The 18,730-nt window shown below is 36.9% G+C and overlaps 1 protein-coding gene across 3 annotated transcripts in view; it reads right to left on the bottom strand.

The window, feature by feature from the left end:
* Nucleotides 1-781: 781 nt before the first annotated feature.
* PDZRN4 (PDZ domain containing ring finger 4) overlaps nucleotides 782-18,730 on the bottom strand; it is a 321,554-nt gene continuing 303,605 nt past the window's right edge. For all 3 annotated transcript variants that reach the window (XM_054591230.1, XM_054591229.1, XM_054591231.1), the window contains 4 exons: nucleotides 17,418-17,480; nucleotides 10,145-10,246; nucleotides 6,035-6,151; nucleotides 782-2,546 (listed from right to left, as the gene is read on the bottom strand). In XM_054591230.1, the coding sequence (XP_054447205.1) occupies nucleotides 1,026-2,546; nucleotides 6,035-6,151; nucleotides 10,145-10,246; nucleotides 17,418-17,480 (1,803 nt within the window). In that variant the 3' untranslated portion in view covers nucleotides 782-1,025. The remainder of the gene's footprint in view (nucleotides 2,547-6,034; nucleotides 6,152-10,144; nucleotides 10,247-17,417; nucleotides 17,481-18,730) is intronic.

An 18,730-nucleotide genomic window follows, 5' to 3' on the forward strand; every position in this document is an offset into this window, starting at 1 on the left:
ATATACAATGTCATTATAAATGGTTTCAGATACTTCACTGATTCTCCTCTCTACTCTTGCCCTAATTTTGTGTGTGTGTGTGTGGTTTTTTCTTACATGGATGGCAGGTGAGGGAAGCATGAACTCATGTTTACAGAATTTTAGTTAGCATCTGTAAGATGCTCTACATATGTTACCTAATTTAACCCTGGTAAGAATATGTGACACCATGACCTATGGGAAGTATTTCAAGACAATTTTATTGAAAAAAAGTGATAGAAAATGTACACATTTTATAATCCACAGTTAGGAGTCTTCTAAGTAGTATACATATGTAACTAATTTATATCTGGTAACCACAGTGGACAATGAAAATAAAACACTCCTTGATAACTTTTCTTAAGGATAATCAATAATTTATTTATCTTTTATTGTCACAATTATCACAATTATCTAGCTACATGACCAATGTCACTACATATCACAGGAAGATTGTCCACCTACACTTGACTGAGACAAAGACAACGGCCATTTATGTATTAAATGTACAATGGGATGTTAAAAAGAGGTGTTTTTTATGTATAAGACAAGATGTGGTATGTAATTTATTAACACATTTGATTTAATACGCAGTATGCCAAGAAGCAAGCATAGAAATGTTTTGGCATTGATTTGTTATTAGAGTAGAAAATAAGTAAATTAGAGAAATAAATCCAGATCTTAACTTACAATAGATACATTAAAATAGGAAATTAATTGGCTCCTCAGAATTTTTGTTCAAGTTTTTTTGTTTTCTTTCCTTTTGTTTGTTTTTATATATAAATGAGTAATATGAATATATCACAAGTTAAAGAAAGTCCTCAGCCAAAAAGAAGGTACCAGTATATGAAAAACAAATGGAAAATTACCAGGTATTTTTGCTTACAAAAAATTTAAACTATAAAGAGTCAGAAAATATATATAAAAACGCCACATTGAACGAGGCAATCATACTCTACCCAAACTGGTAGCACCCTCTTAAAATCAGTTGCATTCCATTCATTCGGTCATACAGTGGTGACTGACAAAAAGGCATTATGAACTCGTGTGCCATCAGGCGACTTGGCCCCATGGGTCATCAGTTCTTGGATTGTCATCCAGTTGTCCAAAATTTTCTTGTTTCTTTTCTTCATCATCTTTTTGTGACTCAGTTCTATGATATTGATCTCCTTCTTGCCCTCGCTGCCGCTCTGAGGACTCTCCTTGAGACACTCTAACCGGCTCCGCATCATGAACTCTCGGCGCCGGCGCTGCTCTTTGGCCCGAACCAGGTGTTGCTTTCTCTCCTCTTTGCTCCAGTAGCGCCCCATTTTCATCTCGCTCATGGTGTCATCGTCTGTCGTCATGCCACTCCGCTCCTCCTTGATCTTTAAGGCACGTTCCTTCAGAATCCGGTCTCGCACTGGTCTTTTTGTGATGTACCGGGTCCCATCGCTCCTAATTTTCACCTTCCACTCCATCTTGGGTTCTGAACACTTCTGGGACTCCTTGCACATGCTTACCAAACTCAGCTGACTCTGAGCATATTCGACAGCAGATTTCTGTTGAATTAACTGCATGTAGCTTTGATAATGCCGGGCGTGTGCTGGGATGTTTGCATACCTATACGAGGAGCTATGGTAAGGAGAGAGGTAAGGGATATGTTCACTGCCCGTCTTCTCTTGATCAGAAAGCTTGTTGCTTTCTGAAATCTCCTTGCCTTCGATGCCACAACCTTGTTCAGTGCTTTTGGCTTTGGTGGAGGTCGACTCTTTACTGCTCTGTCCAGAAGAGGACTGATTGGTTGCAATTGTGCTTCTCAGGTTTTTCTTATTGGTGAGGTTGATCATCCTTGGAAGGGAGCTGTCGGGGGAGCGGTCCACAGTGAGTGGAGTGCTTCTGCAGCTTTCAGCTGTGTTGTAAGCACTAGAACTGTCCTTGTCTGACCTTTCTGGATGTTCGATGATGTCATCTAATTTTCCTCTTTGCGTATCAATGCTGGTGTTATAATTTCGGAATCCTCCGTCATGCAATGCCCAGATGTCTCCATACTGCTCTGTTACCTTATGGAGCCTGTGAGCCTGCATGATATTCTGACACTCAAGTTCAATGTTTCTTAGCTCTTCATTTAGCAACTGTAGCTCATGCTCCACTCCTTGTTCCCCTTGGTTGCATTCTATTGTGCTACTCGAGTAATACAGGTCACACTCTCCATGGTTTTGAATCTTGCATTTGAGCTCCAAGAGCTGCCGGAATCGTTCACACTCCTCATCTTGGTTGCCGGGGCAGTCTGAGTCAATGTATTCACCTGACACAAAGCTCTCATTGCACTGAAGCTCAACGCTGCCCAGAGTGTCTTGGCTCTGCCCCAGCTCTCTCTTATTCTTCAAGGATGGTCTGTTGGGATCCTCAGCTGTGTTCTCTTGCTCTGAGCTCTCATCATTCCGCAGGCTTTCATCTGTGCGCCCCACTCCACTGTCCTTCTCGTGGTTGTTAGATGAGGATGTGGCTGTGTCTGTTGTGCCTTCTTCTTCTTCTTGTTTTTTTGGCTAAGAAAATAATGTTGAGGGAACAAAGAAAACACCGATTGTTGAAACACTCACTGGAAGAAAACAATGCTTCTTGGCAGAAGTGCAGTTCCTAGAAAGCGGTTGTGATTTCAGTATCCACAATAATTTTAGAAATAAAGACAATTAGCTCAAGGCAGCTTTTTACAATGAATTAAAGAAAACAAAAGCTGCTTGAATGTGGCTATGCTATTCACTTGGGGATAAATGAAACAGGACATAGTTAAATAAGTGATTCTTATCTTAAGGCTTTCTCTTACTTGGGAAACTTTGGCATAAAGGTATGTAAAGAAGGTAACTTTTTAAGTTTCTCAGGTGATAATACACAAGAGAATGAGTAAGACAGGATGTCTATGGTTTTCAGCAACACAAAGACCTGGAGCTCAGAAGCCACATTTTATTATTAATTTATATTCTAGACTTTAATTTTAGAGGAAATTTTATTGATCTGGTAATATACTGATAATGGTTAGCCAAACACCACAAAATTTCAGGAATAGGTGAGTATTAGAGCCTGGGACCTTCTATCTATAAGATGAGGAATCTTAATCCCAGATGGATTTAGTTTATTAGTGACAGAGAGAGGCTGAGAAAGCCAGTGCCATCTTCCTGGGTCAGAATGTCACTCACATCCAGGACGCCATATGTCTGCTCACACGTGCTCTGACCTGAGTGCATCTCCAAATCATGCCGCTCAAAAGCAGCAACAGTGTCTTAGGACTCATTTGGGGGTACTTGCAAAGATTTTCTCTCTAAACCAGTAATTTCTTTGAAAGGTTTTAGTCTACTGAGAATAAAATAACAGTTCCCATGGAAGTCCGGGCCACATTGATTGCCAGACATAGGCAGAGTACTGAAAATATATTTTGACACATATATGTAGGTATATATATGTATGCAGGCTTCCCTGGTAATTTTTGGCTTTCGTGCAGAATGATAGACTATCACTGCCCTACAAAGATGCACATCTTATCTTGTTCTCACTCTGTGAATGGTGTAAAGTTCCTTTTTTCTCCCCTACTTCTCCTATAGTTGTCTGCCTGGTATTTTCTAGACTATATTTTCCTTACATCTTAGTGTTTTTTCTCTAGCCAGTGTAATTATATAATTAAGCCTGTTGGTGTTAAAGAAGGACGGAATGGGTGTTAAAAAGTATTCTAGCGCAGGTCTGAAACAGTCTCTCCAGATAATTCTTTTCTTCTACATAAGTAATGACGGAATAAAATGTAACATATGGAGAGGGGAGGTCATGACCACGTATCACATTACTCTAGGGTTCTCCATCTTTCCCTAAAATACTTTTCTTCATTTGTTAAAAACATACTGAGATTGATTTTACATGTCTTATTGAAAAAAAATTGTTACAATTAAGTATAATTGTAACTAACAATGGAAAGCTTATTACATCCCTATGTCCCTCCCTATGAGCGTATAATAATATTAAATATGCTGATATCTGCATATGTGCCATAAAACCCAGAGGATATTACTGATACTGGTCGTTGGAGTTTCTTACCACATTATTTACATTTATATTTTTCTATATCCACTGATAAGCTGAAAAAACACAAGGAAGTTATTTTTTTTACATGCAATATAAGGGACACAGACAAATTATGCTATAGGAGATGTTATTCAATGTGTCAAGAGCAGCCATAGGATCAAGGATAGCATGGGAAGTGAAATGTTCACATGGTTATGTATTTTAGTTCTTAAATATGGATATGCGTTTTGAATCGAATTTCCCTTTCTTTTGTCACTGGTTTATGAACAAATGTGGAAATAAAAGTTTTCTACTCTCAAACCTAGAATTTCTAGTTTCTAAGGTAATGCTACTCTATCATTTATCATTTCCCTACAGAATTATTATAGTGTGGCAGGTAACGTTTCTACCAAGACATTTCTAATGTAGTGATATTGTTTATAAGGACAAAGGACTTTTAAAGGTTTCTGTACTTCTCATCATTATTTCAGTCTCATGGTCTAGGAAAATTTTCACGCCATAAAAATATCTAATCTCAGGAACATCTAGCATTACCTCAAAAGACCTCGCATTTGTATTGTATCTGATGAGGAGGCAGCATTTGATGCTGTATCATTTCACCTGGACAGGTTTTCTCCTTTCTTTATTCCAACATTCTCTTGTCAATTCTGCATCAGGTCACATTTTGTATCTAAGAGAGAAAAAGCCTGGAGCAAGGTCTTTCTTGCTTGTAACCAGAAGCTGCCACCCCAAAATATCTTTATCTGTGACCAGTGTTGAAGTCATACATAAAGATTTCAATCTGTCCTCTGTCGAAAAGCCATCACTACTCTAGCAGCATTGCTTTTGAGCATACACTACTGTTTATGAAGTGGCTAATGACCGTCCATGATCAGCTCAGAGTATATAGCATACAAGGCTTTGTGACACTGTAGTTTGAAATCTAATGATTTATTTAATATATGGACATGTGCACATACACACACATACATCTCTGTTATGGGATGCTAGCATGTCAATATATTTCATCATTCAGCTTGGAAAAGTGATAGGATGTTTGTGTTTTATGATTCTAAGCGTAACTGTCAGGATTTTTAAAAAATGATCTTTTAGGATGTGTTAAGAATTAATGTTGAGAATAGGATGATAATTAAACAAATTAGTAAACTGACAGCAGAAGTGTTAATAAAATTATATCAGGCAGATGAATCTCATGCATCTTACATAACAAAATCTATGATATATTGATCTGATTTGTATATAATAGGAAAACAACAAAAATGAAAAGACTTGGTCTTCTACAAAGCACTGTGTAATATTTTACTAGTTATGAATTAATTAAGGGCAGAACTTTGCTCATTTTTCTTTATATTCTCAGGTTCAAGAGTGGTGCTGAGAACACATTAGTGCTCAGGATTTTTTTGTTGAATAAATATGTGACCCTATAGTAAAACATTTTCAATAATTTCAAGTAGAACTGCTCCTATTTGTAGTATAAAGTTGTAATCATGATACCAAAAACACAGATAAGATTAGTGGCTTACAGTATGTTACCCTCTTCCCTTAGTTTCCTAAATATTCAAATAGATACATTAATTCCAAAATATAAAATGACTGTTTAGGGGAAGGGTTCCCTTATGAGTGGTAGTTTGTCTCCAGCTTGCATACTGAGAGGCAAAATGCATTTTTACTATTAAGTTTCTGAATTAGGTTGAGCAGTATCTGGGTCAGCATTTGAATATGACTGTACTCTATCAACAATGGTCCCTCAGCTTCTCAAACTAGAAATATTCTTAATAGAATAAAGTTGTATTTATTCCCTCTACTCTACTTGAGATTATCATTTGCCTTAAAAAATTACCATTACAGAGATCTTTGATCAAACTCTTTTATTTTATTTTTTTTCTTTTTACTTCAATTATTGTTATACATTAAAAAAGAGGACGAACAACATTTCAAATGATGTAGTTCAAATTGTTGGCCCTACCTGCTCCACCTCATTGGCAGTGTGCTGCATTGCTTCATTATGTTGTTCTTCCAACATCTCCAAGTTTAACTCCTCTAAGAATTCATTCCTTTCATCTTCCAGCCAGCCTTCATCCAGCTGCAAAAGAATACATTAGTGCATTCTATTAGTTTAGTGAGAACTCATGCTAAAATAGGGGAAACTTAAATGGTGACGGCCGACCGGTTCCTTTTATCATAATGATTCTCTTTAGAATACCAGCCTCTGATAGTTCACCTTTCAGAAGGAAGAAGAGGTGTTAAAAAAAAAAAAAGTTGGACTCTTATGCCTTTTATCCTTTTCTGAAACAGAGCTACAGATTTTCTCTTGTAACCCAGTAGATCTCACGGCATAGAACATTGCCGCCTTTCACAGGGCATGAAAAGCATCCTCTATAATCCACAGCTGCCATGCTCATTACCTCCAACAGGCCCCATGCTAAAGAAACGCAGCGGTACAAATGGGGCCATGAGAAGACTGGGCTTTTTTCCTTCACAACAATCCCCACTGTGGCTACACACAAAGTGCCACTCCCCACACACACCGACTCTCCCCTCAGCCTGCTTTTTGATTTCTTGGTGAATGGCTTTCAAGTTGGCAAGATGGCAGCTTGCCACACATACCGACATCATTTATGCTATCTGAAAAAAAAAATTCTGTTATTCTTATCAACAACAAAGTAAAAGAAAAGTGATGTCTTGTCATGTTTATTTTGATTCATTTTCCAGGCCCAATTCCAAATGTTGCATTTAAGGGTGCTAGATGATGTGGAGTGTGCAGGTTTTGTTTGTGGGTGCTGAATGCAAGTATTCTTGGGGAGTCTTAAACAACTTAAACTGAACGAATCCCATTGGCTTCTCAGTACAAAGTGAAATGGAAAACTGGCAGTTACCTTGCTCATCTGATGAGTGTTGACAGCCAATACAGATAATTTTCCTAAAAGCGGATCTGGGAGCTAGATTACATAAATTATCTCTCAGTACTTATTAAATTAACTGAATTATTGTCAAATTTCTGCTTTACTCTGTGTTATAGAGACACAGCAGCTTTCTAGAGAGCCAAAATTGACAATTGTTTGAGGCTGTTTTTACCACTAAACAAATGGGCAAAATACCTCTTAAACATAAGTGAATCTAAAACTTAAAAACAAAACAAATCTAACAGAAAGACATTAAACTGCACTAGAAGAGACATTCTAGTATATGTATCATATTCATCATATTCATTAACATGCAGGCAATCATAGGTTTCTTGATAATTATTAAAGTCTATCTAGAATTAAAACTACCTCAAATTTTACTGGGGTCAAAATCTTGAACACATTTATTTATCTTATTTGTCTTAATGTAGCCTAAATAACTTGATCAAGTTCCAGCCCACTGACTTTGATATGCAGATTAACTATGAAAACAAAGCTGACTAAAAATTTAAATGCAGTCCAATTTATAATTGTCCGAATTTTACATCCTTTAATCCTGTTTAGGTTTCATGAAGCTGCAAACGTCAGACTCCAAAACAAATTACCTAAAGATAGAAACATTGACCTTTTATAGGCACACTGAGGCATATTTCTTAAATCAGGTCAAAACAAAATATTTGCTGACACTGACACGATGAATGATGGAACAAAGTCTTCTGAAATTTAAATGAAGGGGTGGGAAAGGTAAGGAGACCACAGGGTAGATATTAATGGTTCCCTATAACTTTTCTTATTAACTAACCCCGCCGTTCCCTGAGTTGCCCTCTGTAGCCGTTGTGTCTGTTTCCTCTGAGCTGGGGGTATACACAGCACTATAAGGGGAGACTCTCCTTGCTCCCTTCCTTTCCCATCCTTTCTACCTGGATGCGTGTCCATGGCAGCCTAGCCCTGTGGCAGAGGCAGAACCTCCCCTTGAGCTGAGCTGCAGGAAAGAGAGGACCGTCATTTAAACACAGGGGGGACCTGTCTGCATGATAGTGGGTCACGCACTGGGATTTCAGAAAAGGAAACAACCTGTGCAGTCTCAAAAGTAGGGGCTACAAGTTTTTATTGAGAGCCCTCTCTGCCCCCATGTCCCAAGGGGAAGAGGAGAGAATAGCAATATCGTTAATGGTCTGAGAAAGAAAATAGGCAGAAAATGAAAGAAAGTTGACAGGGAATGAAAGAAATAAGTTATTTAAAAATACTGCACAGTTGCACAATATTGCCCCCAGCAACTCTGTAGATCATTTCCAAGAAGGTAGAGAGGATTTGAAACATTAAAAAAAATGACTAGAAAAAGCACTCAAAGAATTTCCACATTCTCCCTGAATCAAATACACATGCAAAAAAAAAAAAGTAATAGTAAGATATATTAAAGTTGATGAAAAATATGGGTGATATAAAGACAAGGGCTTTTTTTTTTGGTCTTTTTTTAAATGTCACTTTATAGCATGTACTACTTAAACTACAGTTTTGAAGTATGGTGTTAAAATACATTTTCTTTCTTTATTTTCCTAAAAATCTGATTTTCTAAAGGCAATCAGCTTCATTCCAGTATGGGAAGGCTAAGGAGTTTCAGGGTTATGGGACTAATGCAGATTCTGAATTTGACAGACAGAATGGTACCCTACAGAGTCAGGTGACCATCTTTTATCAACTGTGGAAAGGAAATCTTATTTGAAAATTCATCCTTCAACATTGATTCTTTCGGATCAGGAGTATTGTCAGATATGTGAAAATGCCACTGGTTCTACCTAGCATATGTTTTCCATCTAAGATTAACAAGATATGGTCTTATGTCATTAATTCCTGTTCTTTCCACGGCCCATTATAGCTAGGTGGGAAGGAAATGCTTTAATTCTAAGTTAATGAGGTTCTCTAGCAGTTGCCCAGAAAGGGCAGGGAAACCACACTGTAACACTGAAATACCTTTTCTACAACAGGGATGACTATCGAGTTCTCTTTAATTTACCATGATTTTCACTAATATGTATTTAGGCTCATCATTCTGTTCTTTTTCAAGAAAAATAGGATCAGTGAGATTAACTGGTTTGTGACATTTCCAGGTAATTAGCACAATTTATATGTATCTAAAAAATTCACTCCCAAATAGGCAGTCCAGACAGTGGTGTATGCTCCCTTCCCCACTCCTAAGACCCCAGGTGTGCAACTTTACTCTGCCCTGGGCTATGGCAGGCTTTATGGGAACCATTTAGAACGGTCAAGGGCATAAAGGAAATATATGCGGAAAGGGTGATCTTTTATAACCACTATATTCAAGTCAGGATTCAGTTTGACACTGAAATATACTTACTCAATGTAATTTATAGAAAGTATGTAGTTACCCAGTCTGAAAAATATCAGATCAATAACCTAGGAGACAAATGGTGATATAAGCAACTTCACTCAAACTACTGACAGATGGATAGAATGGTGACAGTGTAATGTCCTTTCTGCATTGTGGTGGGTATAAAAGGACATAAAAGGAAGGACTGATAGTATGTTTCTTCCACCTTTACCTCTCCTTTACTTTCATGACACCTCCCTACGTAAAGATATTAAAAAAAAAAATCCCTTTAGAAGCTATCAGTTTGTTTTTGGCCAGGCAGATGTTGTTGTCACGCTAAACTTGGAAAAAACTCATTTACTATTCATAGAACCACACCATGCTATGTAAGGCATTTTATTTAATAAAGTTATTCTAAAAAGATTTAAGTTGATAGTTAGATATGCTAATATTTCTCTCATTAGAGATTCTTTCAAGATAACCTTAAAATGCCAATTTTTTTTAGGTAGAAACGCAAAGCAAGGATCCACACAGAATTAAAAATCATGGGGAGTCGACCATTTTTCATTTATGAATTCATTTAAATAACTGGTGAGTGGGGAGGGAAAATAATGATTCAATTTTGTGTTTTTCTTTTCTAAAAAGAAGATGTTTAACGGCCATTCTGTGGAGCGATATGAGGGAGCCCTTTAACTTACACTTATTTTCATTAGGCTGATAAGTTAGAAAAGATGACTCAGTTTTATTTTGTACACTTGGTGTTACAAATATCCATGGTACTGATTTGATATAGAATAGCAGATAATGGATAGAAAGTTTGAAGACTTCTGATTTCTGTTCTGACCTGCATCTCTGGCCTGGCAACAAGCAGCACGATTCTCTTGCACTCATCGCTGGAGAGCAACGCCACTGCTTCTTCTCGATTCTGGACATCCTCCCCATTTATCTAGAAAACAAATGAAAGTGGCACATTAGTTTCCATTTCCACAATGCTGCACACAACAAATGGCAAATATCAGCTCATTTATGGTAAATGTATGGACAATGAAGCTCACACAATGGGCTCATCTTCAGCCCCTCAGTGGTAAGTGCCTTCACTCAATTATGCGCTTACTATAAGCGCCATATCGATCCCTGAAGGATGGCGGACATCAGAGGAAGCAGTTATGTTCATAAATGTCCAACCTGCGCCCTGGCAACATACATCTAGCAACACAATTAACCAGCCTCTGACAGGTGACGTTCATCTTTCTCCGCTCAGAGTAATGGAAGTGTCACTCTGAGATAATAGTGCTGGGGGAAGCAGTGTGGCAATACCACAACTGAAATTCGTCATCTTGCATGCTTGCTGCGAGCCAATTAGAGAGCTGCGGTGTTATCTCTCACCAGGCAACGCTCCCAGGCTGGGGCTGATTGTATTTTCATTTAATCATTTTATATCTGTGTGTGGGTCTGACTCAGTTGTCCCAAATCACTTTCAGAATATCTGTCAGTGCTTAAGTAATCAAAAGAAGGAATATTTTATCAGTAACATCCTCATCAATGCTCCAGTTTTGGTTGTTTTTTTTTTTTAAGATTTATCCTTATCCTTAAACAATCAAACTAATGCAATGTCTCAAGTCTCATCTCTTAAGGGTACTTAAATTTTAAAAAAAAATTAACATGGAGTAAAATTAACTTTTCGTAAGAATGCTTAGTGAAAGAAACCAAGCCTGAGTAAACTTTCGATTAAAAAGAACAGACTCCAGTGGCATTTAAAATATATCCTTTTTTTCCTATTTTTGAGTTCTTACTGATAGAGCAAATTAGGTTTCTAAAGTTTGTATTTTAAACTACATTTTCATGTTTAAATGTATTTAGCTGTTAGTTAACCCAACCTTTTTCTTTGGATATTTTCAATTTATTTTATTGATTCCAATCCATAAAGACAATGAGGTTTTTCACCTATAACATATAATTAAAACATATAAAAAGAAATTTCAGTTGAAGAGGTCAAGTAATTCTATCTAAAGTAAGTATTAATTATGTCAATATATTAAATTGTGGCTGCACTGACCATTTTTTTTCCAATAATTAATGTGACATCTTTCACTAAGGATTTTTGCTTAAAATCATGTAGTTAAACTACTAAGATTTTCTCCTTGTGGGTCTCTGGGATTCTGGCTGATATGTGATGACAGACATAATTATCAAAAACAAGCCCAGGGAATCTCAACTTTGAGCCACAATAAATGGTCCATATTTGTAGACTCTCATCACATGTACTTAATACAAATAGAGCAGACAATAACAGACAAACAGGAGAAGCACAATCACAGTTGTATTTTCTTACTATGATCAAATGAATATCACGTCTGTTTTTCACTGTATATGCAGACAGGAAATTCTGCTTTTATGAGTTTCAAGTGCATTTTATTTTTTATGTATGTATGTATGTATGTAATTCACAAATAAAATTGATCAAATTAGAATATAGAAGCTATGATTCCAATATGGAACTAATGACTGGGAAGCATTTGTTGTTTTTTTTTCATAAATATATATCTGAAAAGGTATGTTCGTACTGAATCCAAGGCCTTTTTTCCTCAAATAAAGATAAATTAATGATGATAGATCCATTTCTCCTCTCCCACTCCCAATTAAGTGTAGTTTGAAAACTTTTACTTTTTTTGAACTTTGAGGATTTATGACTATTTCGCCCTAATTCTTAGTAGTATATCTGCAATATATCTATTTGTTTGTCATTCATGGACCTACTCACCTTCCCTCCACTATAGGCACATTTCACCCTAAGGGGATTTAGTTGGAGGATCTCACACAGCTTATCTTCATCTTTCTTGTTTAAAATAAAATTCTCACTGCTTTTTCCTCCTGGTCTCCATTTGAGTGTACACATACTGCCAAATTCTTTATCTAACATTCATTTACCATTAATCCAAATACTCTTCATTTATGTTAGCTTATTATTTTTATTATGCTCCCTATATTAAAGTGCAGATAATAGTGCCTTTTTAAGAGGGTTGTTTTAAGGATTAAATGAGTTAATATGTATGAAGCATTTAAATAAGTGCCTGGTAGAAAGTGCTCAAGGTTGGCACGCTTTGCTGTTGATGCTATTGTTGTTATTATTGTCATTATTTATATTTTAATCTTCAGTAAAGGAAAAACAATTTTCTTCTAAATAAAGCAAATATATTAAAATTCATGCATATGATTAAGTCTACCATAGTAAACATGGTTCTGTTTTAAAAGCTATCTCCTATGTACTTTTAACTCTGAGAGAGCCATCAAGAAACAATATGTTTATGTTTCATTTTAGGTCCTTTCACAGTGTGTATTCATGTCTCTCCTCTAAAAAGTCATAAGGACTTAGAGCTATGGTCCCTGGCTCTGGCAGCAGCCCTTGTTTGGGTCGGGGGGAACAGATCATGTGTTTTAGAAATACTTTTACATTCAGAATCATATGTGGAGTGAAATGAATTTGTCACTGAAATCTGGCATTAAAGTGTGATTTATTATTTCTTTTTCAAAACAAAGGCTGTTTTAGCCAACTGGTTGGTAGATCCTATTGTTCTCAGGACTTTAGTTTGATACCCAAACTGATGTTGGGGCAGGAAATGCAGCCATAGGTTTTAGCAGAGATTCTTCTCAAGGAATGAAAAGATTTGAGGGATGGAATCAGATAGAGCTGTTGCCCTTTATTGGCTCTTGCTCCTGAACAATGGCTTGTAGCTTCCAGACTGCTGGTGGGGAAGTGGCTTGCTGCAGCTGCAAACACCAGCAGACATAAAGGAGCAGCACCCAGAAACAAGGGGAGGAGACAAGGAGCAGTAGGGTGGCATCACAATATAATGGAAGACTTTCCTTTCAAAAATGAGAGAGGGGGGCCCTGGCCGGGTAGTTCCATTGGTCAGAGCATCCTCCAGATAAGCCAAGGTTGCGGGTTCGATCCCCGGTTACACAAGAGTAAACGAATGAATGCATAAATAAGTGAAATAAATCTCTCTCTCTCTCTCCCCCGCCACTAAAATCAATAAATAAAAAATAAAGTTGAAAAACAAGAGAGAAAGGGAACCAGGAGAAGGCAACATGTAACTTCTGTTGTAAATGAGGAAAAACTTCGCTAGATCATATATCCGTCTCATTTTCTGTGGATGGCTGTGTGCAAATGTCAGTTTCAAGATGGATATTGCCTTGGCTCAGAAGAGGTTTGTGGCAATTATAAAGATAAATTAGTTAAAATTTCTCTTTAGGCCCAATTTCCTGTATATGCATATGAGTGTGTGTATGTATATATGTGTATAAAATGCTAAAATCCCAGAAATGGTTTAATATAGCTTTTTTGCTTGAATATATCAATTTTTAGTTTTCCCATATTAGTATATCAGAGGCAGGTGGGCAACTAACGTTGATATCCTGCCACCTATATGAAATTTCTTATTTGAAAACACAAGAATCTTAGGCAGAAGAGAAACAATTCTTTCAATGTGTTTATATTTTAGGGTGGAGAGAAAGGAGGTGAATAAAGGATAGAAATGTGGAGATGGAAAAAAACAGCAATCAGGTAAAACAGCTCTAAAGGGAAGATGATAAGAAGAGGAGGAAGAAATGCTGAGGACCAGTTAATGTGTAGAGAAGAGAAAAAGAGAGCGTGTTAGGAGTCTTACTGTTCTAACATTTGAGTTTTTGCAGGTTTTCTCAGTCCTAAGGAATACAGAGGGCTGTTTTGGCCAACATGAAGTTAGGCTGCTTACACACACTATTAAATGGTCACTATCTCAAGGAGAAAACGGAAATACAGCACTCTCTCCTTTGGAAAGCTGATCATAGGTGACATTTAATCCTTCCTGTCTGGCTCAGAAATGCCTTGTCTTTATCTGGTGCTGCAATTTTGTGAGAGGACTTCCCCATATTAATTCCTGAGGACACATCTCATACCACACATTTGTGGTAACAGCACCGCAGATAGAACTGCAGAGCACTTGCAGAGAAAAAACACATACGTGATAACTGGAATATGTTCTCATAGTTAGTTCATGTCTCCTCTTCTGCATAATCCCTATCCTATATCGATCTCATGTGAGTAGCTCTGTGTGTGTGGTGTCATTGGGTGAGATCATCTAACAAGTCCTCGGTACACGTCATTTGGAAAAAACGCACTACGTATGCAACGAGGGCAGGACCATAGAACTACTCTGCTTAGGTCCTCATGAACAGGAAATTAAAATCACAATTGCTTTAAAGAGATTCATTTAAATAAAAGCCAGCCAGGAAGCTTGAAGGATAAGAAGTAAATCCTCTCTTTCTCCCACTCTCATCTCCCTGGTAAAGGAGTCATTAATTCTTCATTACAGGGTATCCCATAATTTCCTCATCAGCCATATGGGGGCTATTTGTCTATGGGTACAATTTTGTCACAGTTTTATTTAATATAATTTCACTACCACCCTTATGACTCTTTGTTTCCTGTGTGTGCAGACAGAATTGAATTCTAGGCTTTTTAATGTGACATGTATTTATTCATTAAGTGTGACATATTTGCCACTGAATATAAAGTAATCAGACAGACAACAGCACTTTATCAATTCTGCTCTTGTTTCTTCAATGAACCAACTCCATTAAGAAATGCCATATTATCTAGCAAATATTTTATCTAAAAACATTTTCTGCGCATAATATAGCCAAGAATAAAGAAGTGTCAAAACATGCAGTATGCATATGTGGAAACACACGTGTTCATTTTTATCCAACTCCAGCCAGAGAGCTTATAGATGTCATTTTAAAGGCTGTATCCATGAACCCAGCCTATGGGAAAGTAGTTAGCTGACAGCTAGGGAGAGGGTGCCAGTGCAGGTGCAGAAGGTGTGGGGTGTGGCATGTAGACGGTGAGAGGAAGTGACAGCTGGAACGAGCAAGAGAATAATGGCAAAATATAGACCCGATACATAAGAAAAAGTAGCCAACTAGGGTCATGTTATATGGGGCACAAAAACTTCCAGACCTTTTAGTCATTGAGCATTTTACTTTATTTACTGCAGCATTGTGTAATGATTGTTGGGCGTAGCATGACCCTGAACGTCCAAAAAAAGGTGCATTCCTCTTAGTGTACTTAATCGGAGATGTTAACAAAGTGAACAATACCTTTTACGTTATTTCTAAACAAAAATTAAAATATTTTTGAAGCTTTCATTATCTAGATTATACATTAAAATGGTACCCTTATTTCTTGTTGAGGCTGCACAAATAAAGATTTACTGAAGATTTTTCTCCATCTCTCCTATTACTCTCCCCACTGAATACCTTTGTTTCATTCATTCATTCATTCATATTTCATGAGAAAGACACTGAAAATATGGGAGTGAACAAGACTAAGTCTTGGCTTCCTGATTCACTTTCCTTCCCTTGATATATCCAATGTCAGACACAGTCCATTTTGTTAACTATAGGGCTCTGCTGAGGGAGTTCACTGAAGTAGAAATAATATATATTCTGGAAGTTTTCTGAAAATGAGAGGGACCATGAATGATCACTAATTCATACTTTTATTCTTTTTAAATTGGAGCTTTAATAAAGGGTTCTTGATGAAAAAGGAATTCATGGAGTCTAGCAAGAGAACGGAAACGTATGTAGAAGTGATGTGGTTCAGTGAGTGTCACTCTGAAGACAGGAAAGGAGAAAAGCAGAAGCCTTGGCAGGATCACCCCCTGGTGTGGACCCAAAGTGGCACGGGTACACCTTTACTGTGACAATGTCAATCGCATTTGGAATTATCTGTGTGTTCAGCCATCTTCCTAATTACACAGGGACTGTCCTCGAATGCTGGGGGGCGGGGAGCGTCTCATCTGTTTTTGAAGCTCTGTTCTAGGTAGAGTGTTGAATTCATCTGTACTGAATGCAAAGAAATGTTCTTCGGGGTCCATATCTAGTAAGAAGAAATGGGAACTATAGCTCTGTCATAATGACTAAAAGTTTTGCAGGATGTTTTAACAGGTGGTAATGCCCTCAGTTTGTCTTTGAGTCCTCCTTCCTGTTCTGCAGTTGGATCTGCAATGGAGCTCGACCCTCAAGGACCTGTGTTCTTATTGTGGCTTAATCTGGACACAGAAGCTGAGGAGCTGTGTGTCTTTCCATAGCCAGTCTCCATGGGAAAGGATTCAGAAAGGACAGAACAGGTCAAGGCAAGTTCAGAATAGAAACTTTGGCCTTCAAAGTTATTACTGATTTGGCCCCCAACTTTTCTAGTTCTGTACCTCCCACTATACCTGCGTACTATTTCTCATCCAACTGAAGTTTAATCAGCCTCTATGTTTTCACATTTCCACATGGAGAAAAAAAAGCATATTTCCTCCAGAATAACCAATTAGTAAATTGTTAAAATGTCTTCGGACTTCTAAACTTTCATATAGTAATGGAACATTGGGATTTGTCACCTAATTAATTCTGGAAAAGGCAGCAATGACTGCGGCTGCTGCTGCTAGTAATAATAGCAATTAATGTTTATTACTTACCATGCACTGTGCTAAGGATATCACATCCGTAATTACATTTGACCTTTGCCACAGTGTTTTATTATTATAATTTTTTTGAATTCTCACCCAAGGATATATTTTTTGACTTTAGAGACAGAAGAAGGAAGAGAGACAGAAAGAAACATTGAGTGGTTGCCTCCCATATGCGCTCTACCTGGGGATCAAACCCACAACCTAGGTATGTGCCCTGACCAGGAAACCGAACCTGCAATCCTTTGGTGAATGGGATGATGTCCAGCTAACTGTGCTACATGGCCAGGGCTATTGTTATGATTTTTTAGGATGAGGAAACAGGTTTACAATGAGAGGCTAAGTGATGTGCCCAAGTAAGTGTGGAGCTGGAAGTTGGAGACAACTTATCTGAGTTCAGAGATGTTGTCCTAATCAGTAATCATTAGCTAATAATTCTTAATAAATGGCACCATTTTTTTACTTAAAAAAAAAGGTTTAAACAATACCTTTTTATTTTGTAGATGTTATGGTCCAAACAACAACACATTTTTTTCTCTAACATTTTACAAGAAACAAATAAAATTAAAACCATTGGACGCATAGTAGGAAACTAAAGGAAATGGCCACACCGCATACTTGCAATATACGATCCCCTTCTCGAATTCGGCCATCTTTGGCAGCAATGCTGTTCGGATCTACCTGCAACAGAGAGGATATACATCTTCAACTGCATCTGCAATATCCTCCACAAAAACTTAAAACATCTAAAAATATTTCTAAAAATTTGGTTCAGAATTCTGTTGATTTATAGAGTGCATGTCAAATTTTTCTCTGTCAAAAAAGAAATCACAGATTCTAAAAATGTAAATGTTTTAGAATTAATAATAATATAGTTAAAGAGGACTAGAGAACAACTTGATTTGAAGACCATTTTTCCTTCCTCCTTCTCTTTCTTCCTGCCTTCCTTCCTTTATCCTTTTTTCTTTTTTATATCCATTCAGTTATTTCTGTACCCCAACTGTCAGACATGGTCTTCAGTTGATGTTAAATCTTAGGATTCTCTGGACCAAGGAAATTTACTTTCTACTAGGGTGATTTTTAAATCCTGCCTTAGCTGTCTTAGAAAAGCTGATAGCTATACTGTAAGTCTGTACTTATTAAAGGGATTTCTTTCTCATGAACACATTAATTTATAAAGAGATTTTTAATCTATGTTCCTTAAATTTTTAAAAAAATCTTACCCATGTAGATTATTTCTAGACACTTCTTTATACACAGGGTCAATATATTAACTAAAGTTTCTTGGAGTAAATAGATATTTAAGGTTCTATTAAGAGTTTATCAATATTTTAATGGGCCAAACTTGAGTGATAACTTATAGTTCACTAGGGGTGATTCCATCTATCACATTTCACATGATGACTTCAAACCATCTATTTGAGCTATTCCATCAATGCTTTTATTTTTTCCAAGCAAAATATTTCAAGTGTTGCATGAGGTTGATCCATCCTATTCAGATGTTAGTTATTACTTGTTTATTAGGTTGGTGCCACATAATAAATGAGTCTTAAGTGATTAATCAAGAACAAAAGACACTACAATTACATGTAAGTGGTGTAAGGAAAACATTTCTTCCAAGTGCATATGTTCAGTTCCTGTGGCTTCTTTACTATCCCTGAAAAGTAAAGTTCTAAAGCTGACAGATTTAAATAGTAAATAGAGACTTACTAGAAGGAAGTGAGAGATCATTAATCAATTGTATCCTATTTAGAAGCCTTTTACAATCTCACATTTTGTCTTCAGAACTGTAATAAAACTAATATTAAACTTTCACATTTGTACCTCTGTACATATTACAAAAGATAATTCTGCAGGTGTTTCCTTATACTTCCTCACTATAATTGCAGCAATTATCATAATTGTACACTTAAAAGAGGTATATAAACCAT

Source organism: Pteronotus mesoamericanus, unplaced genomic scaffold, assembly GCF_021234165.1.
Source record: "Pteronotus mesoamericanus isolate MK-2021 breed Mesoamerican mustached bat unplaced genomic scaffold, CSHL_Meso_final scaffold_21, whole genome shotgun sequence".
Lineage (NCBI taxonomy): Eukaryota > Metazoa > Chordata > Mammalia > Chiroptera > Mormoopidae > Pteronotus > Pteronotus mesoamericanus.